The sequence below is a fragment of the Thunnus maccoyii genome, chromosome 1 (genome assembly GCF_910596095.1).
Source record: "Thunnus maccoyii chromosome 1, fThuMac1.1, whole genome shotgun sequence".
NCBI lineage: Eukaryota > Metazoa > Chordata > Actinopteri > Scombriformes > Scombridae > Thunnus > Thunnus maccoyii.
In genome coordinates, this window is record NC_056533.1 from 2,379,432 (window position 1) to 2,406,504 (window position 27,073).

The 27,073-nt window shown below is 40.5% G+C and overlaps 1 protein-coding gene across 3 annotated transcripts in view; it reads left to right on the plus strand.

Annotated features, from left to right (window-relative positions):
- Nucleotides 1–27,073, plus strand: part of LOC121884320 (cell migration inducing hyaluronidase 1) — a 219,773-nt gene that overhangs the window by 139,959 nt on the left and 52,741 nt on the right. For all 3 annotated transcript variants that reach the window (XM_042393113.1, XM_042393190.1, XM_042393271.1), the window contains 5 exons: nt 1,348–1,469; nt 6,254–6,401; nt 9,045–9,236; nt 21,724–21,893; nt 25,167–25,376. In XM_042393113.1, the coding sequence (XP_042249047.1) occupies nt 1,348–1,469; nt 6,254–6,401; nt 9,045–9,236; nt 21,724–21,893; nt 25,167–25,376 (842 nt within the window). The remainder of the gene's footprint in view (nt 1–1,347; nt 1,470–6,253; nt 6,402–9,044; nt 9,237–21,723; nt 21,894–25,166; nt 25,377–27,073) is intronic.

Here is a 27,073-nt window from a genome sequence, read left to right on the forward strand (position 1 = left end):
GTAGTGAGCTAATAGGAGCTAATAGTTTTTTTCCCACCACAGCCTTTTTATTGCTGATACCAATAAATCTCTGAAGTTGGAATATGATGAAATTTAACTCTAGGTTTGGACTTCACAAATCTGGCACATTGACTGTATAGAAATATGGACGAAGTGTTTCCACGCAGTATACGCAGTAGAGTCACATGGCGGAATGACGGCCCGTGGGACATACCCCCTCAGCCGTCCCGTCATCTAACAGAGATTAGAGAGTGGCTGTCACAGCTGTCAATCATGATGCCACGCCCCCTTTCTATATCATCAAACTAATTAAAAACAGAACAGAAAAATTATCACTTCGACAAACATCAGCGTGATAAGAACTACCTAAAATGACAGAAACCATCTTTGGGAAAAATTTAATTAACGTGTACTTTAAGTTTTTAGTTTGGCTCATGTCCCATCTGCTAACATAGAGGGGGCGGGACTTATGACGTATACTGCAGCCAGCCACCAGGGGGCGATCGAGATGTTTTGGCTTCATTTTTGGGGAGCTGTCATGACGTCCATATTTATATACAGTCAATGGTCTGGCATAATAAGTATCTTTGATAAGATCACTTAACATGAAGCGAGCTATTGAAGCAGTCAGTGTAATGCATCTTTATGGTAGCAGGACTGAGAATAGCTTATTTTCTGCCTGACAGTATGGTGGTTGTTACAGGCTGTGATTTCAACTGCATGACCTTAGTAAATACAGACACACAGACATACACAGGCAAACAAAACTCCTACACGTGTTTCATCATCTCACTTGGTCTCTTTAAATTCTTCCTGAGCTGTAATTGATCAGCCTTGGTGGTATCATCACCACATCATCTTCTCATCAATACGTCTGCCTCAGTCCCAGCCGTCTGGCATGCTACCATTATCGACCCTTCCTTCAACACTGCTTCATAGCTGATTCCAATTAGATGCTTCTCATCTCCCGTCAGATAGCAGCTCTTTTAATAAAACTGCCACTCTCCAGCATGCATATATGGACATGTGCGCATGCCTGCAGATAAACACACAGTGGAAGAAGCTGTGAGAGCTTCGCACAAACATTCTCAGGCAGTCTGACTGTGTGGGGCTTCAGACTGAAATTCAGGCCCACAGTAGTCAATTGCATGTCCCCCGCTGTGGCAGCCAGACAGAGAACATAATGGGAGCCCTTCAATTACCCTGCTACAAATGTTCTCTGACAGACTAAATGGACTACAAGTCAAAGCTTTGACATAGATTATTGTAATATCTACCGCTTAGCTGTCTGACCACTGAACTGGGAGCTACTGGTGGTGTGTGTGTGTGTGTGTGTGTGTCCCACAGAGGCAGAGTGGACAGAATGGTTTGACAGGGATGATGAGAGAGGATCTGGAGACTGGGAGAAACTATCGGACCTGCATGAGGCTTATCCAGACCGACTGTGTAGCAGTCCACTGGACATCCAGGTAAATCTCTTCTTACTTCATCAAACGCTCATGCATATATGCATATGAGTCCCACAGATACCCTGTCTGCTGATCGCAGATACTGATAGCAAAATGCAGTCTCCAAGCTACAGAGATGAGAGCTGCTGATGCTGGCAACTGGGTAATTATCACGTTCTTCTGAAGTGATATGAAACAGCACAGTTAGGTTATCAACAGAAACTGTAAAGCTTAAAGATTTTGCTAAGGATAATATTTATCACTCATTTTACACAGAGCTCCTCCAGATTCATCCGTGTAAATGTTAGACAGCCTGAGGTGACGTCTGTTTCTAGCAAACTGCACAGGTGAAATATTTGATTATTTCAGGTTCATCTTTAGATGAAACAGTGGTAAATCTACTAATTAGATGCATCTGGCATTCTAATGTCTTAACATCCAAACATCAGCTGTCTACAGTTCATCAGTCCTAGCCCTCTTCACAGGCCTGCGCTTCAAGGAATTCAAACTCTCTGGGAAAATATGCTTGTTTGTTATTATAAGGCAGGGACACGCATTACGACTGTTGAGCCAATTATGAATATAATTTGGGCATGACAACTGATGGGTCCAAGTTAGTGTGTGATATGTAAAGAAGCTAATCTGAACTCTTCCGGTCCAGTGGCTGCTAGTTGTTCTCATATAGATTTTTTTTTAAATATTTGATATTTGCAAATCACGTGTCACCTGAGGGATTAATTAAGGGTAAATTAAAAAAAGAAGGGGAAAATGGCGAGAAAAGGTTTTCGGTGTGAGTGCAGCTGAAATACTGATTAAGCTGTAAAGAGAATGAACGCCTCTACAACATCAAATCAAAAACCTACCACAACCTATCTCAGCCTGAAGTTCACTCACCTTCAGTTCCCTCTGTAGGTTCTACAGTCCACATTACCCATGCCTCTTCATCCAGAATCTCATCCAAACTCTCTATTTTTTTTATCCTTTTTTGCCTTTTGCACTGCATATAAACAGTACAGGCAGCTGGTTGTTTCTATGTTTGTTTTGGTACAAGAACATCCAACAGTTTTGTGGTCTCAGGATTTTCGGGAGTAGAGTTCTCTCTATCTCCAGAACTCCAGCAGTTACTAGTTCAGTGTGTTGTATAGTGTAATTACTCAGTCGTAAGGTTTATTATGAAGGTAAATATGTTTCAAAATGTGAGAGCTTGAAGACTTCTTTTTGAGAACTTGTAGAATACAATGTGAGAACTTGTAGAGCAAAAATCTGAACTTGTATGTTGAAATTTTCACTCAGAAAATATCCTGAATCTGAATATCTGAATGTGAAGTCACAGAAAAATATTCACAAATGTGTAGATTGATATTTACATAAATACAATGACAGCTGCAAGCTTGTAATCCAACATTTACTCATATATATATATTTTTTTTACTTGAGTCTCTTGAATCGGTCACTGCAACTTCACGGATGTGCTCTCTCGCGTCACAAATTTACGCTTTGACTTTTGCAACACTTCTTGGGATAAATGTGTGGCAAGTCTACAAGTGAAAATGAGACTATTGAAGGTGATGTCTTTCCTCACTTACACTTACACGCAGCTCGCCCAAATATGCGTTAATCAACCAACCCTTCCGGCAAGCAGCAGGCTGTGTCCGGGCAGCAACAAGTTGTGGCTGGGGCGCAATGCACTGCTGTTTTGTTGTGAAATGTGTGCTTATTACGAACTTTTGACCACCAACAGGAAAAACAAAAGGGGTTAGTTATGTTCTGCTAATAATGTTTTAGCTGTGTGTGCTCGGGTAGGTGACTTGTCATTGTAGGGTTGTTTTGTTGTGAAATGTGTAGTGGTTGATGGAGGCAACTAGCCATCTCATTAGCTGGAGAGCTAAAATCTGCAGGGTTTTATAGTCAGTAACGCTGTTTGTTGTGTAGTTGTGTGGTTATGCCATGTATTATAAGAGCTGGATACTGGACTAAAACAGCATTCATTTAGTCCAATAAGAATTGCTCGGCTAATGCATACGCCAAAAAAAAAAATCTATCTTCCGGGTTTCCTATAGACTTTGCATTGTGGTGACGTCACAGATTTTAAAATCACTTTTCTTGGCTTGAGGAAACTTTTACAAATATAAAACCTCCATGGATCAAAAATTCATAGTAGAAAGAGTCATAATCGACCTTGTCTGCAGTTCGAGGTGTCCTGTCAACAGTTTTACAGACATTTTTTTTACAATGGTGGTCTTTTGGGAAAATGCTTTTCAGGCTGCAGGGGGATTTTGGCCACTGGGAAAAATTAGCCCTATCCAGCTATTACAGCACATCAATGGGTTATGCAGGTCGTTTGTTGACGTTAGCAGGAGAAAGGCAATGCACTCAGGAGTGTGCAAAACGTGACTTCCGTTTGATTTTCGCAGAAAATCTGGCCCGGGTCCTTCACATAGAAATCAGTCCACAGGCTGTTACAGACGACCGAGAAAGTTGGGGATGGTTTCATTTTTTATGTGACATTAATACCTGTGCACTCATTGGCAATAAAAAAAACATTAAAACATGTAAATTTCCTCACAATTCTACATATAGAACCTTTAGGACTATGATATGATCAATATGTGAAATACTGGAAAAAAATGGCCTACATATAGAGTATGTCCCTATAACATATGTTGTTCCTATACACTATCATGTAGCCCTTTCTTTTTGCCAGAAAAGATCAATAAGAATAAAGCTGCAAAAAAAACACAACACAACAACAACTAGCAGCATGCTAGCACAATGATCACGTGCACATCTGAATTTGATACGCCAAAGTATCATCTGTTGACTGTCTGTTGGTCTGTTCTTGAACACCAAAGTATGTCCGTTGTCAGGAAAAGGGGAAATTGTATTTCTAAGAGCAGTCAGCGTTGTAGCATTATTGGACCAACAACAGTGACTCACTCAGTCAAGTCTTGATCTTATCGTGACCAGAAGGTTGCCAACTCTCCCCTTTCTCTCACAGGCTCCGTCTCACACTCTCTCACTGCCATAACAAATCTCACACCAAGGAAGAGGAAGCCATAAAGCAACTCTCTGATCAAAAATATATCTATAGGTTCTGCTGAAGAAACAGCAATGCTGATGTTCTGTTGGATTCCTACAACAGTTTAAGCTTAACTGCTTAACTACTCAGCAGCACTGAGCCAGCCTGCTATTACTGTGCTGCTGGGACATGGCAAGGCTGCAGTCAGTGAATGTGGATCCAGGCTGGCACCATAATGCAGCAGCTGTTTTCCTTTTCATGAAGATAAGCAGTAGTGCCAGGTCTGCCCACACCACCTCCAACACCCATTCCATTACAATGAAGAATAGCTGCTGTAGCCTGCAGCTGCCCTTTTTTATGATCGCTGTGCAGCTATATAACTTGATCAATTTGCTACCTTTATTGCATCTATTTTGTATGTTCTACAATCTTCCCTCTTGTTCTCTTGATCTCTTAATGGAGTGTTTTGCAAAATTAAAAACAATTCCCAATAGATTGTTGGAAATATAGTTTTCTGGCTGTCTTTTACCATATAGTAGGTAGGTTCAAATTTATTTAATTCTTATACATTTAGTGAGAACAGCCCTCTCCTCTCTGGGTTGTCAGCTCTGTATGTGTCATCATTTTCCTGCTGAATCTGGACATAGTCAAAGTTTTCCTCAGTTTGCAGTTTTTACTGTCTAATTTGCCTCTGTGGGATCTCTAATTTTAGCAACCAAGTGTTTTTTGTTGTCTCGTTCCAATATGTTACGTAATGTGGTTGTGATTTGTTTTGGATTATCTGACCATCCTAAGGAAATGTGGAGTTTCTCAGTGCCTGAGGCTGAACATCTGCACTCTCCTCTTGTTGTTCCAAGACTTTGTGCTGTAATTGTAACACTGAGGGTACTGAAGTTCAACAGGTCATAGTTTTATTACTTTTTTTGGGAGAGGTTTATCAGAAAAAAAAGCATGTACAGAATTGTCAGTAATTTGTTACCACATACATTTTCAGACATTGGCATCATTTACTAAATGAACCTTTGAATAAAAACAAGGGAAACTGGCAGCTTCTGCTGGCCTCTCCACTGCCATCAGCTCTGTTATGAAGAGAAATCTATTGGAAAGCACAAGAACACTGTTTCTACAAGCATACAGCAGTAAAGCTGTCATAGGTCCCATGTATAATGTTCATATAAGAGAGCAATTTTGAGGTTAGCAGTGAATTCATATGTGGAAAAATGTTGTCGAAACTGGATTGGATATGGGACTCACATCCTTTCATTACCACAGCTGTTTTACAGCAAGTAAATTATAGATATCTTACAGCTCGGTAGCTAACCAACATGATACATGAAATTCCAGCGAGAAATGGCAACCAGCAGTAGCAATAAAGTTAACCTAGACTAGTATGGCGGACAACGGAAACTGCCAAGACAAGACAAACAACTTCTCAATATCCATTGCAGCTGACACAGCAACAATACAAGCATATTTCCCAACATTTTGAAGTGTTTCTTTCATTTTTAGGAACATTGTTATCCACAATAGGCATTTTTTCAGAGAAAACATTTTAACATGTGACAATAGGAAAAACACAGGTGTAATTAATAAAATGAATGATGGCTGAATTCCATTTAGCTGCTTCAGTTTCATGGTCCATTGTTAATGTGCTTGGTAACACCTGTGCAAAAAGGCTCATACCATTGGTGTGTCACAAAATTTAACAACAATGTTTTCATGTTGGAAATTGGTGTTATCAATAGTACCTTGTTTTCATTTTATAATCCATCTTTCCCTTGTCCAGGCTGAAACTCATGATGGCATACCTTCCAACCAGACAGGAGATGTGATCCACAAGAATGACAAGGACTATGGCTTTGTCTGCCTCAACAAGGACCAGGCTCATGGCCTCTGTCGCAACTATAGAGTCCGATTCCTTTGTGGAAAACTTGGTAAGTTTGTCATTTACTGTCAGTCTCTGTGTGTATGTTTGTGACTACAGTATGTGTATGAGCGTTTTTTCACTTCTATGCTTTTTAAATGGGAGCACTGAGTTATTTACCCAACCTGAAATATGGTTAAAGTATGGTTACTTTGACCCAGTGTTAAACACACCAAGCTCAAGTTTTAGCTTAAAAGTGCCACAAATTTATCGTTACTTGTACAAAATGATGTGCATATGATGTTTAAAACTGCAAAAGATGCACAAGTTATTGACAACCAATAACAAGCTGTGACATGTACGTTTAAAAAGAGTAGAATAGATTATAATAAGCATTAGTTAACGCAACAGTAATATGATAAGAACATTAAAACTGGGTCAAAAAAAGTGTTGAGTGGCTCTCTGGGTAACATTAACCCAATGTTGTGTTGGTGTTGTTCTGACCCATATTGGGTACATTTTGACCCAGTGATTTTTAGTGTGTATGTATATATACACAGACACACACTCTCTGGCTGTGCTGCAGTGTGTTGTGTGTGTGGGCAGGCTGCTATGGTTGGAATGCATGGAGCCCATATCATGGTGCAGGCAAACACTGTCAGCTCAGAGTTCACAGACGCTGCTCCATCCACACTGAGATACCACAGACTCTGTCTGGGCTTGTCTGTGTGTGTGTGTGTGTGTTTGTGTTATGCAGAGAGTTCTCGGGAGTGTTGGTGTTATCTTTGTCAAAGTTTACAACGGGTACAACCCATTTACATCATTCCACAATTGCCTTGCACGCAAAAGATGTCATAGTACAACTGTATGCCCACTCATTCTAGGAAAACCTGTTTCCCTTCAATGTGAAGTGAGACATGTCACTGAGACATGAACAGATACACCTCTATTTTAATCAATATAGCTGTTTACACAGGTGTTTCACTCATGCTCAACATGTATAACTGCAACCTGAAGGACATTTTTATGCTTCTTTTCTTTGGTTTTATGTGCCTGTGAAGTGAAGTGATTGTGTGTAGGGCTTTATGCACTGCTGAAACACAGGTGACTTACTCTCAATACTGTGCCTGAACCCATCCTGTATAGATGGAGGACTGAAACTGCTGCTGCTGCTCTGCTAATATGCTGCTTTTGCTACACAGTCTGTGTAGACATTGTGTGAGCTGACCATAGTGCTAGCTGCTAGCTCTGTTAGCACGGTGCATTTACAATCTATGGTAATCCAACTCATTGATAGGTCTTTTATTAAAACCAAACACTGAACAAGACTTTTTTAGGCGACCACAATGTTCAATTAACTTTAGTCAACTGAAAACACACTGTGAAATAGCAGCAGCTACGCCTATATGCAACGGTTACATTACGTAAGCAACGTTGTCGCCGTGGTAGCGCCTTGTCAATCACGACGTAGCCACGCCCTAAAGCATACCCTGCTTTATAGTCAAATTTAAATTAAATTGGACCATAATACCATAATTTACAAAATGAACATCATGCTGTATTGAAGAAGACTTGAAACTAGCAATTGAGATCATAAACTCATTAGGAAACAGTTTACTGAGGTAATAAATAAAGTGAGAAGTAGGGTCATTTTCTCATACACTTCCATACAATTGGACTTCTTTTTGCTGCCAGTGGAGTCGCCCCGTGATGGCTATTAGATAGAATGCAGGTTTTTGCCACTTCCACTTTGGCTTCATTTTTCAGCCCCAGAGGTTGCTGCATGGTTTGTACATGTCTGAGTATTTTGTATCGAAACATCAAACTCACCATGTCTACTGTTTCTCTTTGTATCTCACAAGAAAACACACAATAACAGTAAGATGTAACGCAGGACTGACAGACAGATTTGTGCTGTGCCAGTATTAATGTGGTTGTTGTACCAAACTCTTATGGTAAAGATGATTGCATCTCTTGATTAGGGTTAGATCAATCAATGTTCCAACCAATGTAGTGACCTCAAGTATGAGATTGTGGATACAAGCAGTGAAATGAGTTACCTTGGCCAAGAAAGGGATCATAGTGGAACCGATGCTCTTCTGCATTGAAAGGAGCCAGTTGAGGTGGTTTGGACATCTGATGAGGGCGCTTACTTCATATCTCCTCTGAGAGGTTTTCCGAGCATGTCCAACTGGGAAGAGACCCTGGGACAGACCCAGAATAATGCAGGGATTATATATCCCATCAAGAGTGAGAATACCTTGGGATTCCCCAGAAGGAGCTGGAGGACATGAATGGGCAGAAGAACGTCTGAAAAGCAGCCACTCCAAGTGATCATGAATGGAGGTGGCCTAAGATATTGTTATTGAAGGAAACACAAGAATCTGAGAACACTTTAAAATATGGAAATATGAAAGCCAGTTCAGGCAGGCACCTCCAGTTGTGATCCTACACTCACACATGACATACAGTAAGTCAAAAGTTATTCAGTTAAAAGGCTTAGAAATATAAAAAATATTGTTAACCACATTGCTCAGTGCTGCCAAACAAAAATGTTGGAAATGAGTGTTGGTCTTAAATATGCACACATGCATTGTGTACATTGGTGGGGTTTGACCTTCTCAATGTAGGCTAGTGCTGTGTGTGCCTGGCCTGTGTGAATTTAGCTATGCTGCATTCTTCAAACCCTAACGCTTACTGTCTCCCCCTGTAGTTCGTCCACAGGCCTCCATTACTATTGACATGATGTCCAATAGCAGCATCCTGGAGCTTGCTGACCAACCAGAGGGCTGGGCATCCGGGGATAAGGTGGTGGTGGCCAGTACTGATTACTCCATGCACCAGGCTGAAGAGTTCATCCTGCTTCCCTGCACTACCTGCAAACCCAACCAGGTCAAGGTCCAAGGTGAGAGATCCTATGACATGTTATAAACATGTGACATCAGTTCAGTTAAAATTCAGATCTATTACTATTAACATTAGGTCTCATACTAATCAATTTTAGCCATTAACATACAGTGTAGTCCATAGTGTTCTTTGACATGTTTGAGAGTAATCTTTTGAGAGTAGCTGTTGATGTAGAGGAGAGTAAACTTCCCAACTCACATTTTCCTTGTCTGTAATTGAAGTGACCACTGGCTGGAAAAGTGGGTCATAAGCCCACTTCTAAAGCCTTTAGGCTCTCATAGGCTCTCACTGCCCCCATAATGCTGTAACTAAATGTTTATTCTTGGAATTGGTATGTGGTTTAACTTAAAGGGGAATGCTGCCCATTTTTTAAAAATCACATAATTTCGATCCTGGGAAAGAAAAAACTTGGAAAAGTACACTGTACCTTCCTACATCTGGAAACATACATCTGAAACTGACTTTGATACCAATAAGGGTTTGTGTCCTTGTACTCAAAACAAGATTTCTGTAGTATGATTGCATATGAATTCTTAAAATGGCGTTCCTCTTTAATTTCCATCAATTAACAAGGCAGAACTAACAAAGGTGAACCCTCCTTCTGCTTTCACTGACTACAAGGCCTCATGCTATGTTAGGTAAAAAGATGCATATTTTTGACATCCAATATCAGCTTTATGGTTTGAATCAACCAACAACTGCTGCTAGCAATATTTTCAGAATTGCAGTGCCCATGAAACATTATTAATTGTGTAGTCTTAAAATTCTGTATACTCCCCTTGTCCTAAGGGTCAAAAATGATTTGAAAATAAATCAGCTTAATTCAATTTTAAACCCCTAATCTATTTTGCATGAAGAAACAACCTGTCATTCATCACTAACTTTGTGAATATTTGGGTTTTCACTCTTCACAGTGCAGACAGACTGCATTTAATCAGTGGACACCACTTGTTTTTATTACAACACACCTCTCATAATTGCTTTCTTTATTAAAGTAGAGGTTTATTAGTATTATTATTATTATTACTGTAATTGCTAAAGGTACAATTTTTTAGCAAGAGATAGCACTTGTATAGTCTAAAAAAGTAGCAGAAATGTGCAGACAGTAGTTTTGAATACATCATCATTGAAGGGAAACAATAGCAGATCTTTTTTAGTAATATATTTCATAGTGATGTATTCTTATACACTGTACAATGAGGAATTCAACTACAAAATGCTAGTCTTCCATTTTTGGCTAGACCGGCCACGGATCAGCCCTATAACCATGGTTGTCTGTGAGTGCCTGAGTGAGTGATAAAGTTACATTGGTCGGCCGGTGTGTGTTGGAGTTTCCTCATTGGCTGTTTGTCTTTCCAAATGGAGTTGATGGAAGTGGAGGTCAGCAGTGCGATGCAGAGTGACTGTGTTTCCTGCTCCGAGCTGTGACGCTCTCAGCTGCAATGTTAAATGCAGCAAAGTCGGTTAAACTTCTGTTTAAACAGGTACACACCAGTGTCTCAGTCGTCTCCTCCTCTACCGTCTAGTGTGATTGACTCTCTGGCTGGCAGCACTGTAAAGAGAGATGCTCCGCGGTGCCTTTAGATTTTATAACTGAACTAATACAATGAACAACAGCATTAAAACACAAGTCTTGCAGGTAAAACATGAGACTCATGTAGCTGTTATATCAGTTTAATGAGGGGTGAGGCTCTGTAGATGCACCTGATTTTACTGTAACTGCGGTGACCAGTCAGAGATAAGCCTTTTGAATTTGCAGCTAAAATGTTGTCAGAACTTTCATTTACAATTTCCACAGCAGCCTCCATGATCATCAACCGGGAAAAGGAAGAAAAAAAGCGCATAGAGGCATGAGGGAGAGCGCACTGTTAAAGCACCCAAAATAACCATCACTCTCTCTCATTCTGACAAAACACTCAATGCAGAGTGAAAAACGAGAGACATCTGCAGAGTGAAACAGATGAAAGATTAGAATAGTTAGAATTAAAATAAGTTTTCTTTCAAATCAAACATCCCAAGATATGAGTGGAAAGTATTGTTCTTGCAACTGCATTTATACCTTTTCTTTTTTGGACCCAAATGTAGCTTAACCATTATAGCAGACAGTCCACCCACTTCTCCCAGACCTCTCTTATGGCCGCCAGTTTGTCTCTCACTGTTCTTGCAGGTTTTGACTCACAATTATCAAATTGTAGCATTCTTGAGAAAGTGTGAAAGACTTTCAGTGGCACTGTGGCATGTAAAATCGCCCTTCCGCTCTCTGTATCCCCCACAGCCAAACAAACTGTGAGCTGAGACAATTCATTGCCTCACATTATTTTAATAAAGAAGAAAGTCAATAATTTTTTTTAATAACTTTTTTTATACTGCTGGGGTGCAGCATGATATGCCGAGCCATGCTGTGAGCATCTGTAATCAGATTTCATCCTCAACTTTTTGCTCACTGTAGCTGTTTCTACTTGTCTTCTACTATTCCGGTGTATAAAACTGATCCACTGACCAAATAACACAGAATATGTTGTTGGTTAGACTCATTTTTAGTGAACAACATGCAGCTGAAAATGCAGCTCTGGTGCAGATGTAGGGCAATAATCGGTAAACAGGGAGGCTTCTATCTTTGAGATAAAATTACAAACGTAGGGAACATAACAGGCTTTTTTTGTTTTTCTGTCATTTATATACTGTTATAATGTCTACATTAAAGATGGTCAGAGTTATCAAACATGAGGTGAACACATGTAAAAATGCCTCCTTCAAGTCAAAAGCCAGGGCTTAAACCTGCTCTGAACATTTCATTTGAAAAATACCTCTTCTTCCCCATCTAAGTGATGTCAGATCACTCAGGCATGCCCGCAAAAAGGCCATCCTTTCCATAGTCTTTGTTGCCAAGATTGTTTCACAAGCTACTTGTTGCCAAGATTGTTCTGTGGGATATTTGTGTTGTATTTGCTGCACAGCATAACTGACTTAATAAAATCCATGAAAAGTATGTCCCTCTGTTTGCTGGAGCAAACAGAGGGACATACTTTTCCTGTTTGCTGGAGCATGCTAAAAGAGAGAGGAGAAAGTATGTGGAGAAGCTGAGGAAGCCACCACTCACCATCTCCATCTGAGTAGATGGAGGCGTCAGCTTGAAGAAAGGTTCTCCAGCTTAAAGTAGTCTCTGTGAGAGTTGAGCTGTGTTTTCTACTTCTATTCGGTTCTCAACAGTGTGCCGGTAAAACATTTTAGGCCACTTGTTGAGGCTGTAACAAAATCTTTTAGAAAGGCCAGGCTACAATAATCACAAACACACATTTAGCACTTAATTTGAAGGAATTTCATTCTAAATTGAAATGGCGAGCCACGTTAAGTCCTATTTACTCGTATAGGACTTAAAACACAAACCACTTTGTTGGAAAGTGTTCCACAAGGTTAAAAGCAAAAGGTGACCGAACGAGAAATAAGCTTGATTAATGAAAAAGACCATGCACATAAAACAAGCAGTCCAAGTACATCACTCACACAGAAAGGTAAAACAGTGTCCTGAATCAGTTTCTTAAAATGGTAATGAATTCTGGTAACCTTTAACACAATCAGGCAGCTTTTTTCACAGTTTAGATGTTGGAATAACAAAAACTTAATCACACTTAGATTGGCCCTGGGTTTATGTTAATGCAAAGTGTAGGCAGAGCTTGAAAAACACAGAAGAGCAGTCAGACCATCCAACAGGTTGGAAACAATCCCCCATGTTAGTCTTAACGACAGTCATAACAGACGGTTACAACGAATGTGAAATTATTACCAAAACTGTCCATTGTAAACATCCATCACAGTTAACTTTGACCTACTGTACTTGACTCACCATAGCCTGCCAGTATTGGTTTCCCCATTTGGTCTGTTTGGTTTGTCACGGTGTTGTCACAGCACAATGTTATTACAAGCAACTGGTGGCCGGAGTTACAAAAATAAGTTGTAATAAACTGTGGTTTTCCATTAACTCCAACTCCCAAGATGCATTTAGTTTGAAACATCCAGCTGAAATGGTTTAAGATTCTGTTAATTAAACATTCAGCAGTTTTTATCAGTTCGCTTTCAGATTATGCATCAATTTTGGATGAATTCAGCAACTATGGCAAAGTGTTCTGCTCCCTTAGACATACTCTCTGCTCCCTCATTAATCTGTAACTCTGTGTTTGTGTTGCGTTGAGCACATCATTTACAATTGGTTTCCTTTTCTTTTTCAAGTCCTGGTAGCTTGTTAAACACAACAAATGGAATTGGGACGCCGGAGACTGCAATGATTGGTTTTTCCTCCATTTGGTTCTTCACATTCTTTCATGTAGTGGAGTAGTAAACAACTCTGTACTTCCGTTACCATGGGAATCAAAGTGAGTGTGATTGGCTCTCGCATTGTGTCAGAGGACATTTGCATAAAGTTGAGGCTCTTTCAGCTTTGCTCTGTAGTGTAGCTGAGCGCTTTCTGAGTCTCTCTAGGTCAATGGGGGCTGCCAGACTGCAAAGCTAGGTCTCATTCACAATGAATAGCAGCCTATCACTGTCCCAGCTTTTGAGACTGTATGTATGAATGGCCCATTATGAATCAATGAAGCATTTTGAGTTTGCGTAGGTTCTTCTCTATAGAAAAGGCTGCTGTAGCTCATGTGTATTGTAGCACTTAGAGCCATCCGCCGTGCCAGAGTCTTGGGAAAAATATGATTTCTCTAGTACGAAGTTGAAATTATTCAAACTGATGCCTGTAACATAAACCTAGCGTTGTTATAGTATTCAGGCGTCTCTTTTGTTTCTATGTTGAGAATCATTGAAAGAAAACTTTGAAAAGGGGAATTTACAGTGGGGGAAAAATACTGCTGGAACCAGAGTCTGCTCCTAATTTGTCAACTCTATGAAAACAACATCAGGTGATGAATCTTCTCAGTCCACCATCTGGCTGCACTGGAAATGGATACACCAAATCTTCTTCTATTGAATTCTGTCATCAGAGTAGCTGCTCAAGGTGCATTTGCTGGCACATGTATCATTTTCAACTGAACTGTTGGAGCTGTGTTGTTAAAAGACACTTGCTGTTACCAGTAGTAACCACAGGTCAACCAGGACTGAAATCTTAAGGATTCTAACTTTAATGTCTGTAGTACTATCTTTGACAAAACGCAGACATTCCTTCAGGATGAGATCACTTTCACTTATTGAAGCCTCAGTAGTGAATGTGTTCCTCGACCTAGATGTGATCTATAGTGATTTGGCCTTTCTATTTGCCTGAAAAGATTAAAATCACACACTGAAACCATCTTTATTTCTAGGAACCCTTCCATGAGAGTTAAGGCTGAGTCTACGGTGTGTGTGCATGTGTGTATGTGCACATAAACATCCAGTCTGATAGAGGCCAGGTTGAGACAGCCTAGAGCAGTGTGTGGGAGTCAGTGAAAGGTGTTTGGACTGACTCAGGGCCAAGGGAAAGTCTCAGCCTGCATCCTGGAGGACTGTGTGTTCCTGACTGAGCCCATTCACGCTGACACACACTGGCACGCATGCTATTATGAATACAGACATTTATTTTCTTTCTCTTTTACTGCTTACAAATACCATCATACGAAGGGATGGGTATTGTTAAGATTTTATTGATACCAATGCCATTATTGATTCTGCTTATCAGTCCAATTCTTTATCAATTTCCCAATCAATTTTCTGTGTGGAAAAAAGTAGGCCTACACAGGGTTTCACTGTCAATGCAACTATTTTATTATCTCCACTGTTTATTAATAACCTTGCATGTTGATGAATATATGAAACATGACTGGTAGATATGTTAAATGGTCCACAACCAAAAGTTAACTGCATTAATTAATGAATTGCAGTCTCCTGTCTATATGAGAATAACAAAATGAGCAGAAGAAGGAGTGTTATTAACATCATGTCTCCAGCAGTGGAGAGCAGCCTCTCTGCTGCACTGCTAGCTCCGGGGAAAGCCCCTGTTTTCCAAGACATTGAAGAAACAAACTGAGCACGGAGTTATTTTCTTCTTATTTTCTGTTCTCTTTTCTTTTTCTCACCTCAGAGTTAGTTTAGGCTGTTTAATGCAGCAGTGTGTGTCGGCCAGTGGTCTCATTTGTTACTGATGATTGCTGCTCTGCTCTGCTAACATTAGTCTCTAAGTGACGGCGGAGAAAGTTCACAGTTTAGGTCATGTTCATCTCGCAAATTTTTTTACTCATTAAATTAAAAAAAAAGCTTGTAACCGCTGCCTTTTTTGAAGATGAATTACATGATAGCCAAAGGTAACTCTAGCATGTGTGCTGTAGACAGTCCGGAGGCTGAGCTGCCCTCACAGTTGAGTTCCGCCTTTTTCGTTCCGTCAACATCACATGCCTGGGCATCGGTAAGAGGAATTGATAAGCTCGGAGGCATTCGATTCCAGTGGATTGGACAATTTGAGACCAGTTCTCAAGTGCAAGCGGTTCTCGATTCCCATCCCTAATCATACGTGCACAAATACCCAGAGAGTTATCAGACAGAGTTCTTCAGATCAGCCTGGTCAGCCCTCAGTGTTCCCCTGTATGATTAAAATAGCCTTGGTCTTTGTCTCTCGGAAATACTCTCAGTGCCTGCAGCGGCTAAAAGTCAGCAGTAAGATGATGTGACGTGTCCTCTCATAGCTGTTGCTTCCCAACACCCATTCACAAACCGTGGATTTCTGAGTCAAGGATTTATTTTCAGATCTCTGCCTGAGCTGCTGGCATTTCTCTCCTGCCTGGCTGCATCACGAAATCAGTCCATTACACTCCTCCCCACCTTCCTCTCTGTTTTTCCTCAGCTCTCTGACGTCACTGGGTGTTTGGCCATCCAGAGTGGAAATCCTATTTTTGTGAGCCGGGGGGGGGGGGGGGCTGCTCCTCAGAGCTCCTGTCAGTCTACACCTGACTGTAATCTGTTTCATTAATTCCCACCCATGTGCCACTTTGCAACACTGTTTTTGAACATGTAGTGATAATCAAGTCTATTCCCTAGCCCCCGAGGTTAAGCACAGACAGGAGGGTGTGTTGTTTTTGTTGTTGGCAACGTGAGAGCTTGGAGATGGCTGAGAGAGACAGAATAGCTTGGGGCTATTTATCAGTTTGAGTCCAATAACTTGTGCTGAGGTTTTACATGTTGAACTTTTGACAGTTCTAAATGGCATAAATGATGATGAGTGTGGAAAATAAATGTTGTGGAGAAGATCAATGGCTTGGAGCAGTGGTGTAGGATTTAGCATTATTCTATTTCTATCCTGACATTTACCTAGCCTTGTAAAGCCAGGCTGCATCCCTCCAGCTCCAGTTTTCACCATGAGATTTATTATCCACTGAGAACAAATACATGTCCAACCCAGACTTGGTGAAGTAGTGCGGACACCCAAACAAGGTACATGGAAAGCTGAAAATCCCACCAATATGTGACAGTTGAACACGCCTTTCCAAAACCATTGGCATTACTCTGCTGCTCCACTCTTCTGCTTTCAGGCTTCCCACCAGATGTTGGAACCTGGTTGCAGGAGTTTGCTCCCATTCAGCCACAAGAGCATTAGTGAGGTCTGAAACTGATTTTGGGTGATAAGGCTTGGTTCACAGTCCAGTTTATCCCAAAGGTGTTGATCTTCCACACCAAACTGGGAAAAGCATTTCTTGAGGGAGCTGTCTTGCACTGTCTTGTTGAAATAGGAAAGTGTCTTCCTCAAACTGCTGCCAGTTTCTTATTGATTTTGTGGTTTCAGAATTTTGAAATTGACATCGACTCCAAGTAGCTGCCATGTTTTCACAGATAGAAAATCAGAAGGAAAGTCCATCACAGTACAGGTGATCTGGTCAGGAAGAGTACATGTTAATAATTCATTTAAATGCAACACACACTGGCCTAGTGTTGTGTCATTTCATATGTATCACATGACAAGAATTAGTGTCAGGATGTGCCACCAGGATCCATGTGAATTTAAGGCATGGAGCATTCCACTATCTCATCTTCTCAGTTACTAAAAACACTGTTTACCTTTTCACTGACCATGGTGATGAACTGACTTTGGTCAGACATTATATATGCTGGTGTCCAGGTCCTTTACCATCCAGGTCTTTTGCAGAGGGCAAGGCAAGGCATTTAATGTTAGATTGCACATGCATGTTTGTGTGGTCGTGAGTGTACTCACATTTGTTTGTATTGTTCCCTCCTCCCTGTCCAAAGGTTTTCTCTGTGTTACTGTCATCTTTCTTGTCCTGTTGTTTATCTGTGATGTCATGAGCCTGCCTGTCTTATATAGTATTCTATAGTAACCATTCATATAATAACTGTGACAGTATGTCAACTGAATTAGTTATAAATGCAGAAAAGGCAGTCTTTATAATGCTTTCATCACCTTTTAAAGATATAGTAACAATTTCTGTGATGTCAGAAAGAAAAAAATGACTACATCAGAAAAAAGAAAAAAGACATTAGGTCAGAGTTCCAATTTTCATGGAATTTCAGTCTCCAGATATAGATACTATTGCCCCACTTTTTTACCCCACTTCCTGTCCACTGACATGATCCACAGCAACCTGCATCAGGCAGCATGCCAGACAACCCCTGCTGATCCCTCATGAAGAGCTATTCATCACTTTATGAACAATCAGTGACTTTGTGCATGAGAGTTAAAAAAAAAAAAAAACAAGGCTGGTTATTTATCCTCAAAGATGTACATGTAAGTAGTTTGAAAACTGATAAACATGCAGGAGGCACTACTAGTCAACTGAGATCTAAAATAATCCATTTTTTCTTGTAAGTCTGAATAGAATCAAAGTGTGCATTTGTACTTGTACAGTCCTGGCTCCGCTGGTGCAGGGAGTAGGAGGAGAAAAGAGATTAAGCATGTGGGTGTGTGATCTTCTGTCTCTCAGATTTCACACTTGAACATTTCTTTCATTTATTTATTTATTTTTTTCTCCCTGGCATCACTTTGTTTTCCCTAATCAGCACATTTGCGTCGTTAAGGATGTGAATGTGTAGGAGTGGAGGATGTGTAGCTGTTATCACTTCTGCACCATTCTTCTTCTTACTCTGTTATTTTTTTGCTGCCCTTTTCCTCTCCAGCATTCCTTTTTGGATCCTCTTTGTTCTTCTCAGCCTCACTATCATTTGCTGGGGTGCAAATTGGCCTTCCAAGGAGCTGCACTTTGCAAATTACAGAATACTGCTGCTTTCATACTTGCTGAGGCCCAGTGTGAGTGTATGTGTGTGGGTGAGTGGAAGCACAGGTTCAGAACTGGAGGGTTTCTAAAGGCCTCAGTATGCTTCAACTGATACTTCATACAGTTTGTTGTCTAACCACATCTAAAGGACCTTAGATGACCTGCTCTGAATCAGCACAATCAGTCATGGCAGGATGAAAAGCCTGATGTCCTGTTTGCATCCCACTGCCTCCCCAATCTCTCTTCAGCACTTCTGTCTTTTATTCATCTTTGCAGTCTCAGCATGATGAATCTTATTATTGTGGTTAGTAGCACACACAGACAGTCCTCAAAGCATTCTCAGTGTTGCACTTGATAGATGTCTGGCAACTGATTGGACCAAGTTGGAATGAGACTGTTGGGGTTTTAGTCAGTAGCGCTGTCATTACAGTAGATATTACTGCTATAGTGTGTACGGTGTTGTTGGATTATATTTGTTTGTCATCTGATCCAGTCTCCATGCCCGTCATTCTCGTTAGAATTAATTTAATCATGTTTGATATTTACAACTGGAACACCGTCATCAGTCTATGTTGTTCCTTGTCTCTCCATCCACCATCACTTCCACATTTAGAGCCAAATCCACGGAAGGATTGCGCAGCTTTTGTGGCCGTTAATCCCGGGCAAATGAGACAAAAAGATGTGTGTGTAATTCACAAAGCACCTGCAAAGGGTGAGATTCGCCGCACACCGCGCTGCCAAGCAAATAGCGTCACGGTGCGTCTGTGCCATTTGCATGTATGTAAATGAGGTAATATTCATTCATTCGGCGCAAAATCCTTTCTATGCAAAGAAGCCTTGTTGCAAAAACAGTCTCATTCACAAAGACCAGCGCTAATTGTCACATGCAATCAGGGTGGAGTTATTAGTGTCTTGAGATAGTTGGTGTTAACTGTACACACACTCACTCCTCACTCACTCTCTCTCTCTCTCTCTCTGTCTGTCTATAAACCTGAACTGTGTGTGTAACAGCTGACCTGTCTAGATGTGAAGCAGAACAGAACATCAGCACTGATGTCTCTGTGATACATTCAGTGACACCTGGACAACATTATCGTACAATTCAGACATGAATCTAACACGTTGAAGACCTGCCTGAAGCACATTAATAACTGTGTTTTGACAGTTGACATTTCAATAGATTATGTTACAGATGCAAAATACTAAAGAAGTAAAAAAGACAAAATGCATGAAAGCTGGTTTGTGATTTTGGAGAGCTCTGTGTGTGCACATCTCTGCTAATTAAAAACACGCAATTTAAAGGCTTTTGTGCTCTCTGCAGTTTTCATTATGGAGCAATCTGTGTGGAAAAAAGCCTGAAACACTGGAAACCGCTTCATTTACTCAAACAGACACAAAACAAGGGCAAATTACATTCAGCTGCAAAACTTTATGGGCGTGTTTTTCCACCAGCATATCATTAGTGCAAAATCTTCTGTGAATACAACCTTAAAACGGGGCAGATTGCAGGTACAAATGCTGCGCAATTCATGGTGCTCTTAGCGGGCGCAATCCATTCTTTGTACATTTGGCCCTTAGTCTTTCCCTTTTGTGTGTGGATTGAAATATAAATGAACAAGGCAAACTTTCTGATGAAGGTCCATTTCTGTTTTGGTACAGGAACATATGAACTTTTATGTCTTATGTCTTCAGGTCAGACCCCGGCCTTACTGTCTGACCGCAGAGAGCTCAGGTGAAGCAAAGCGGTCTGAATCCCCACTCAGACAATGTTCAGACAGACAGCACTGCATTAAAAACATAGCTGTCTACTTCATTTCAGTGAGACTACTGTGTTGGCACAGTGGGGGCACAGATGCAGAGGACTCACAGGGACATGCAGCAAAATAATTGAACCTGTCTCAACTATAGATCTTTTTCTCAATGACATCTTCAACTTCCTCTTTCTGGAGAAAGCTTTCCATCAGACCAAATGACATCAACAGTGACAGAAATGGTCTTGATCATAGACTGTTGTAAATACTTTTGTGACCAATCAATGAGACGAATGGGACAAAATCAAATGAGCTTTAATTAGCAAAAAAAGAATGCTAGCATTTTATTTGCTAATAGAAAATGACACCTTGCTTTCAAAATCAAATAGGTAGCATTTAGTATAGAATGAATAGCCTTTGTCAAGTTTGAACCAAGAAACAGAGAAAGTAAATATCTCATTCACTTTTTCAACATTACATGACTCAGACTATAGATCAGCAAGAATACTCTCCTGGTTTAGTCTTTGGAGCCATTTCTAAACAAACTACCATAACCATTGTCTTCAGGGTGAAGGAACACGTCCGCCAGTGCAGCAGTGTGGCTCATTGACAGGTTTTAATAGTCTTTTACAACAACAGAGGTCTAAGATATATCAGGCTTTGGATACACACACAATACTTGTTAGTAGATCAGTTCATCGTTGGTTTGGATCCATACATGAGATTTGTTGACAATAAGAAAAATATAGAAAATCACCTGCCTTATTCCTTAAATAGGCTACAAGCTTGAATAGACTGATCTGATAACATTTTATTAAATCTGTATCAGATCTAACAGGATGTAAATATCTCTGTGACTTCCTGTACATTCTGAGGGCTGTCTTGACTTGACTACAGCTTTTTGTCACTTTCTTCTGCTGCAGCCGCTCGATCTCGTCCACTTTACAGGTGAGGCGCGGGTCATCTCAAACAAGCCTATGATGACATCATCATCTGGCAACAATTTGTGTTTGCCATTCAAACACATGCGAGCACTTTGGTCGATCACTTTGTACTGTGAATGGCATTCTACTGTTTTATCTCACAATTGGTGAGATGGATATATGATAAAATTGTCACTGTGAACATTTCCAGACATGTAAAATCCTTCCTCATGGTATTTAAGTGCTGCCTGTTCATTCTCCTTTAAAAAGATAAAAAGTGGTGCTACAAACCTTGACTTATTCACCATTATGTTCTGCATTGCAATTATCTGAAACATCTGCTCAGACACACACACACACACACACACACACACACAGCAAACAAACAAAATGTACTTCGTCTCTGGTGAGATTGTGCATCTTTTTAATCTGCGCTCAGCTCTGTTGAATGGACTGTTTAGTAGAAACAGTGACGCTACAGACAGCACCGTAAGCAGATGGGTGTATATCCACAAAACAGTTTTCAACAGATGTCTTTATATTGTGTTTGCTGTAATGTTTTAATGTTGAGCCTGTGTGTGTGTGTGTGTGTGTGTGTGTGTGTGTGTGTGTGTGTGTAGGTAAGGCCCAGTTCATCCACATGGGTGAGGAGGTGGACGGTGTGGATATGAGGGCGGAGGTTGGCCTGCTGAGTCGCAACATCCTGCTCCGTGGTGAGATGGATCCCGGCTGCTATGGCAACGAGGCCTGCAAATTCTTTGATTTCGACACTTTTGGAGGACATTTGAAGGTACAGTGTTTTCTCAAACTTGCCCTTTACTGAGCAGACAAACAGGTGATATACATATGAGCAAGTTTCCACCCAGGGGTCATCGAGCACTGACCTTCAAACCTGTTGCAGACCTATCTGCATGTTTTGTAACAGCTGCACAGTGCTCTGTATGTTTCTGTCATTTTCTGTTTCTGTCATTTTATGTGCATCAAAAAGCTAAAACCATTTGAGTCTAGTTTTCCTCAGTGTGTCTCATTTTCATTTTAAATGATAAAGTCTTCTAAGCATTGTGACGCTACACCTATCACCATCTTTGATGTGTACAGTCAGTTACCATGGTTACAGCTGTTGTAGCAATCAATCTTGAGGTTAACGAAAATGGCACAGTTTACCTGTTTATAGCAGACTGTAATGCAATAGATGCTTCCTAAATGCAGTTGTTATACAGAAACATGGTCTGTAAAGAGAACAGCATTAATTCAACTATTCATTTTCACTAATACAAAATGAACGGCCTGAGTAGATGTTTTCTTTCCCAGACATGTCCTGCACTGATCTGCCTTATCTGGACTGGAGCCAATCATAGCATGTTTGATGGAAATAAATTATATTGAGGCCATTACCAATCTTTTGTTTAGCTATGATGCAAGCTGTGTTTTATTAATGCAGACATATTCAGCTTTTAAATTAAATTATTAATCTAAATGAGCCTTACTTAGCTTCACTGAAATACAAACAAATACAATTAAAGAAAACCACTCAGACCATATCCCTGCACCTGTTATATAGAAACAGGTCAAAGGTCAAAGTCCAAACCCTGATCTTATCCCCAGTATTTATCCATGAAGGCACATTTCTCTATTCTTACTTTGGTTCAACACAAAAAAACAAAAAATGCATGGCACTGTATGATATGTATGATTCTTATTATCAGTGAATACATTTGCCTTCTACAGTCAAAGTACACATGTAATGGGAACAGTTAAAGGAAGCAAATCCAATTATAACAAACTGATGATTAAAAAAAAAAAAAAATCAAATGCCAACATATTTTTCATGGTTATTGGGCCTCATACAAGAACCAATCATAGAGTAGATTTGTTCTAAAGAAGCACATAAAACAGTCAAATTTTGACCGGATCATGACGGTTTATGAAAAGTCAGTGGATCACCAAAGTTCTTACCGTTAATCGTGAGGGGAACATTAATGTATGAACCAAAGTTCAAGACAACACATTAAAGATCATCCTTGACTTTTTCTCTGGAAGTTTCAGCTGTATCACACAATCCTCAGCAGCGGATGGAGTTTGCTCAGTTGTCATGGAGATGGATCTTTTCATTCATCCATCTAGAGCTGAAACAACTAATTGATTAATCAATGGACAGAAAATGAATCAGCAACTATTTTAATAATCGATCAAGTTATTTTTCTACCAAACATTTATTGTTTTTCTTAATTGTGAAGATTTGCTGCCTTTCTTTTTCTTATGTGACAGTAAACTGAATATCTTTGGGTTTGTTGGTCTGACAAAACAACACATCTGAAGACACCTTGGGTTTTAGGACATTGTGATGGGCATTTTTTTACTATTTTCTCACATTTTATAGACCAAACGATCAATGAATAGTTAGTTGTAGCTCCTCATTCATCATGAGCTGATGAAAACTGTGTGATAAAGTTGAAAGCTCAAGGAAAAAAAATAGCGGTTAGTGGTTAGTAAGTGGAGGGTGAGTTGGCATTGTTTTGTCAAACTATCCAATAGTTGTCGAGATCTTCCAGTCTGGACCAAAGTGTTGGATCAACTACCATCACCATCCCTAAAAAAAGATTGCGAGGCTCATAAGGTGCGAGGCTCTTTGCAACAGCATCATTTGCACATGCAAATACTTAATCTAGAAGTGCTAAATTAACTTCTTGAGGTGCTAAATCAACTTTTAATCTAGATATACAATGACGTGGTGGCTGAAAATCTTCACAGCCATGTAAATACTTCCATATTTTCCTTTAAAAAATATTAACAAATCTATTGCTCTAATGTACCACTATAAGTTCAATCAGAGCAAGTTAAGATGCTCAAAAAAACCCTGTGCCCTATATACCAGCCTGTTGACCTGTTGGCATGAGGAAAACAGACAGAGGAGAGAGACGCTGAGAGACGGGAAAGGACAGAAGAGAAAGGCTGTGGTTGTATTCCTGCTGCCTTCATGCCTCTCTCTCCTGAGGGCAAGCTGTCATATCCTATTATACATTTCCATCACAGGCTCATGTCACATATTTCTCATGCATGGGTGTGTGTACAGCATGTACGAGCAACACACACACACACACACACACATAGGAAAGCCCCAGTGAGATTTCAGTAAAGCCCTTCAAAATGAACGCCTCAGAGCAATACTCCACCCTCGACAGTCATGCTGTTACTGTTGTGTTCAAACTTTGTATCTCCACAAATATCAGTTGGACTTGTAGCATCTTCTCAAAGGCTGCAAAATTTCAACTGAAGTTATAGTGAAGATCACTTAAAGTATTAGTTAGGAGGTTTTCCTGTGATGTGGTGCAACAGCGGCTCTGGTTTATGAACAAAGCTGCTGTTATTCACTGATGAAGCTCCGTCGGCCCGTATCGACTCCTCTGTCACCGCCTCAAACACGTCCTTTCATCCCTTCTGTCTTTCCCTCCTTCTCCTTGTCTCTTTGCATTTTCCTCTCCACCCCTTTGTCTTTGTTACACTCCTTTTCTGCTCCACTCCCTATATCCCATGTTTCTTTTCTCTTCTCCATGCCTCCCTCCTCCTCCTTCTTCTTCCTTTCTCCCCTTCCCCTTTTTCTTCACTCTCACCTTTTCACCTCTCCATCCTCTCATCCACCTGACTCTCATCACATGTGAACTCTGTCTAACCTCCCTCTATTCTGTCTTTGTAATAGTCCCTCCTTCTCATGTTTCCTTGATTCCTCCATCTTTTCATCCACAATCCTTTCCTCCATCTCATCACCATTCTTTTACATGTTCTCTTTTTGTTTTCATCATCATTCCCTTCTTCCTTTCTGTCACCCAGCTCCTTATGTCTTGCATCCTTCTATCGCTCCGTCCATCCTCCTCCTTTCTTTTCTTTCCTTTCAGCCTTTCTCTTCTTCTGCATCTTCCCTCCTCATCTTTTGCTATTTTACTTTTATTTGGGAACATTTTGTGAATTTTGCTTTTATTCATGTCATTAACTGTCTTTTTATTATTTATTTTGTTTGCGTGACTGATCTCGCTGACTGAAGTTTCATCTTATCTGCTGTCATTAGGTGGAGCGGGGCTTCAAGGCAGTTCATATATCTGGCATGGAGCTGCAGCACATGGGTCAGCAGACAATGGGACACTATCCGATCCACTTCCATATGAACGGAGACGTGGACGAGAGGGGGGGTTATGACCCCCCCACCTATGTCAGCGATCTGTCCATCCACCACTCTTTCTCCCGCTGCGTAACCATCCACGCCTCCAATGGACTGCTGGTGAGCTCAGTTTTTCTTTTTTGTATTCGTTTATTTGTTTATGTATTACTACTACATGTGTTTTTTCGGGGTTATGTGTCAGAGACTTCCTGGCAGCTTCATAGTAATGACAGGACTCTGCCTTTTGACAGAGACAGGCTAGCTATTTCCCTTTATGCTAAAATAAGCTAACTGGCTGCAGCTGAATATTTAGTTATGGTATGGATGATATTGATCTTGTTGTCTAACTTTCGGCAAGAAAGCAAATAACGTTGTTCCCAAAATGTCAAGCTATTCCTTTAATGATATACAACACGTTGCAGTATGCCGTACCAGGGTTATCGCGGAGCTCATGTTCATCACAACTAATAACATACTGTACAACACTTTTTTTTATATCATTGCTGTAGACAATCTATGGCTACAATCCAGGTTAAGACCATACTGCTTTTTCCTCCCAATCACCCATTTATAGTTTTCCCCATCACTGCCCATGTGAGTGTTTAACTATAGAGTCCAAGCTCCCAGAAACAGCGTTGGGCTATGAGGTGATATTAGGTGTAGAGGCCACAGTCAGTATTGCAGGATCATGTGACGCACACTGGCCCAAAGGGACTTTTCCAATACACAATCATTACACAAGGAACAGCTGTAAAACAATGAATAAACTTTTCAGATTATCACAAACACTTCAACATGACTGTGTGTGATGTGAACTTGATCCATTAGGTCCAATAAAGATTTAAAAAGCTGTATCAGTAAATTTTTGTCATTCCTGTGTTTGGGGGTGGGGGAGGGGAGTCAGCCAGCTCAGTCAGAGACAGACTCTAATGCTCTATGGGCCAAAAATGTGGAAGGTCAAAGGGGATCTATTACTTCACTATTAGTTCACTGCTCCACTGTGCTAACATTATGGCATTTTTCCATTGTTTTGGGTGTGGTCACGCCAAGCCATGACTCCATTACACAGCAGTGAAAAGTAAAATAAGTAGTTTACCAGTTGGAGGTGTGCTAGTCATCTGCAGCTCTTCATCAGACATCATCATCACTGTGGCTGTTTCTGCTTGTGCTATTCCTCCCTGCATTATTTCTAACTGATCCACTCAGCAAAAAGCACCAAATATCTCAATATCTTGTTGTGTCAACCAGTTTTTAGTGCTGCTAATGGAGCTCTACTAATTCAGTGAGGACCATGTTTCACTTCCTGTAAATTCTTCTAAATAAAAGTCTCCCATTATTAAGTAATTTAAAAGCTTTAATTTTAAGCAGTAAAGCAGGAAATGTTGGGTTTGCATCAATGGTAACTTAACACGACTCTGATACAGCTGCCTCTCAGCTTTCAGAAAGCTTGCCTTAAAGAGACCGGAGCTAAAACTGCCTGTAAGAGACAGAGGCTGACCTGAGGGACTGCATAAAGGGCCAGTATAAGATAAATAAAAAGTTTTTTGAACTGTGGATCATGCAAAGCTACTCCAGTGGAGTCCAAAAATAAAAAATATAGAGCTGGAAATAAGCATAATAGGTCCCCTTTAAAGAACTTTTTTGGCAAATGCTCTTGTTGAGCGACCCTCTTTGGAATGAATGGAACACAGTATGCAGTTCTCTCAGTACATCCATGAGTCCATGAACGAAGACTCCAAGAAGGCCAGACACTCTGAACTGCTGTTTGACATTTAGACACAGGCAACAGTCAGAGCTTCCCTTCTTGCAATATGCAA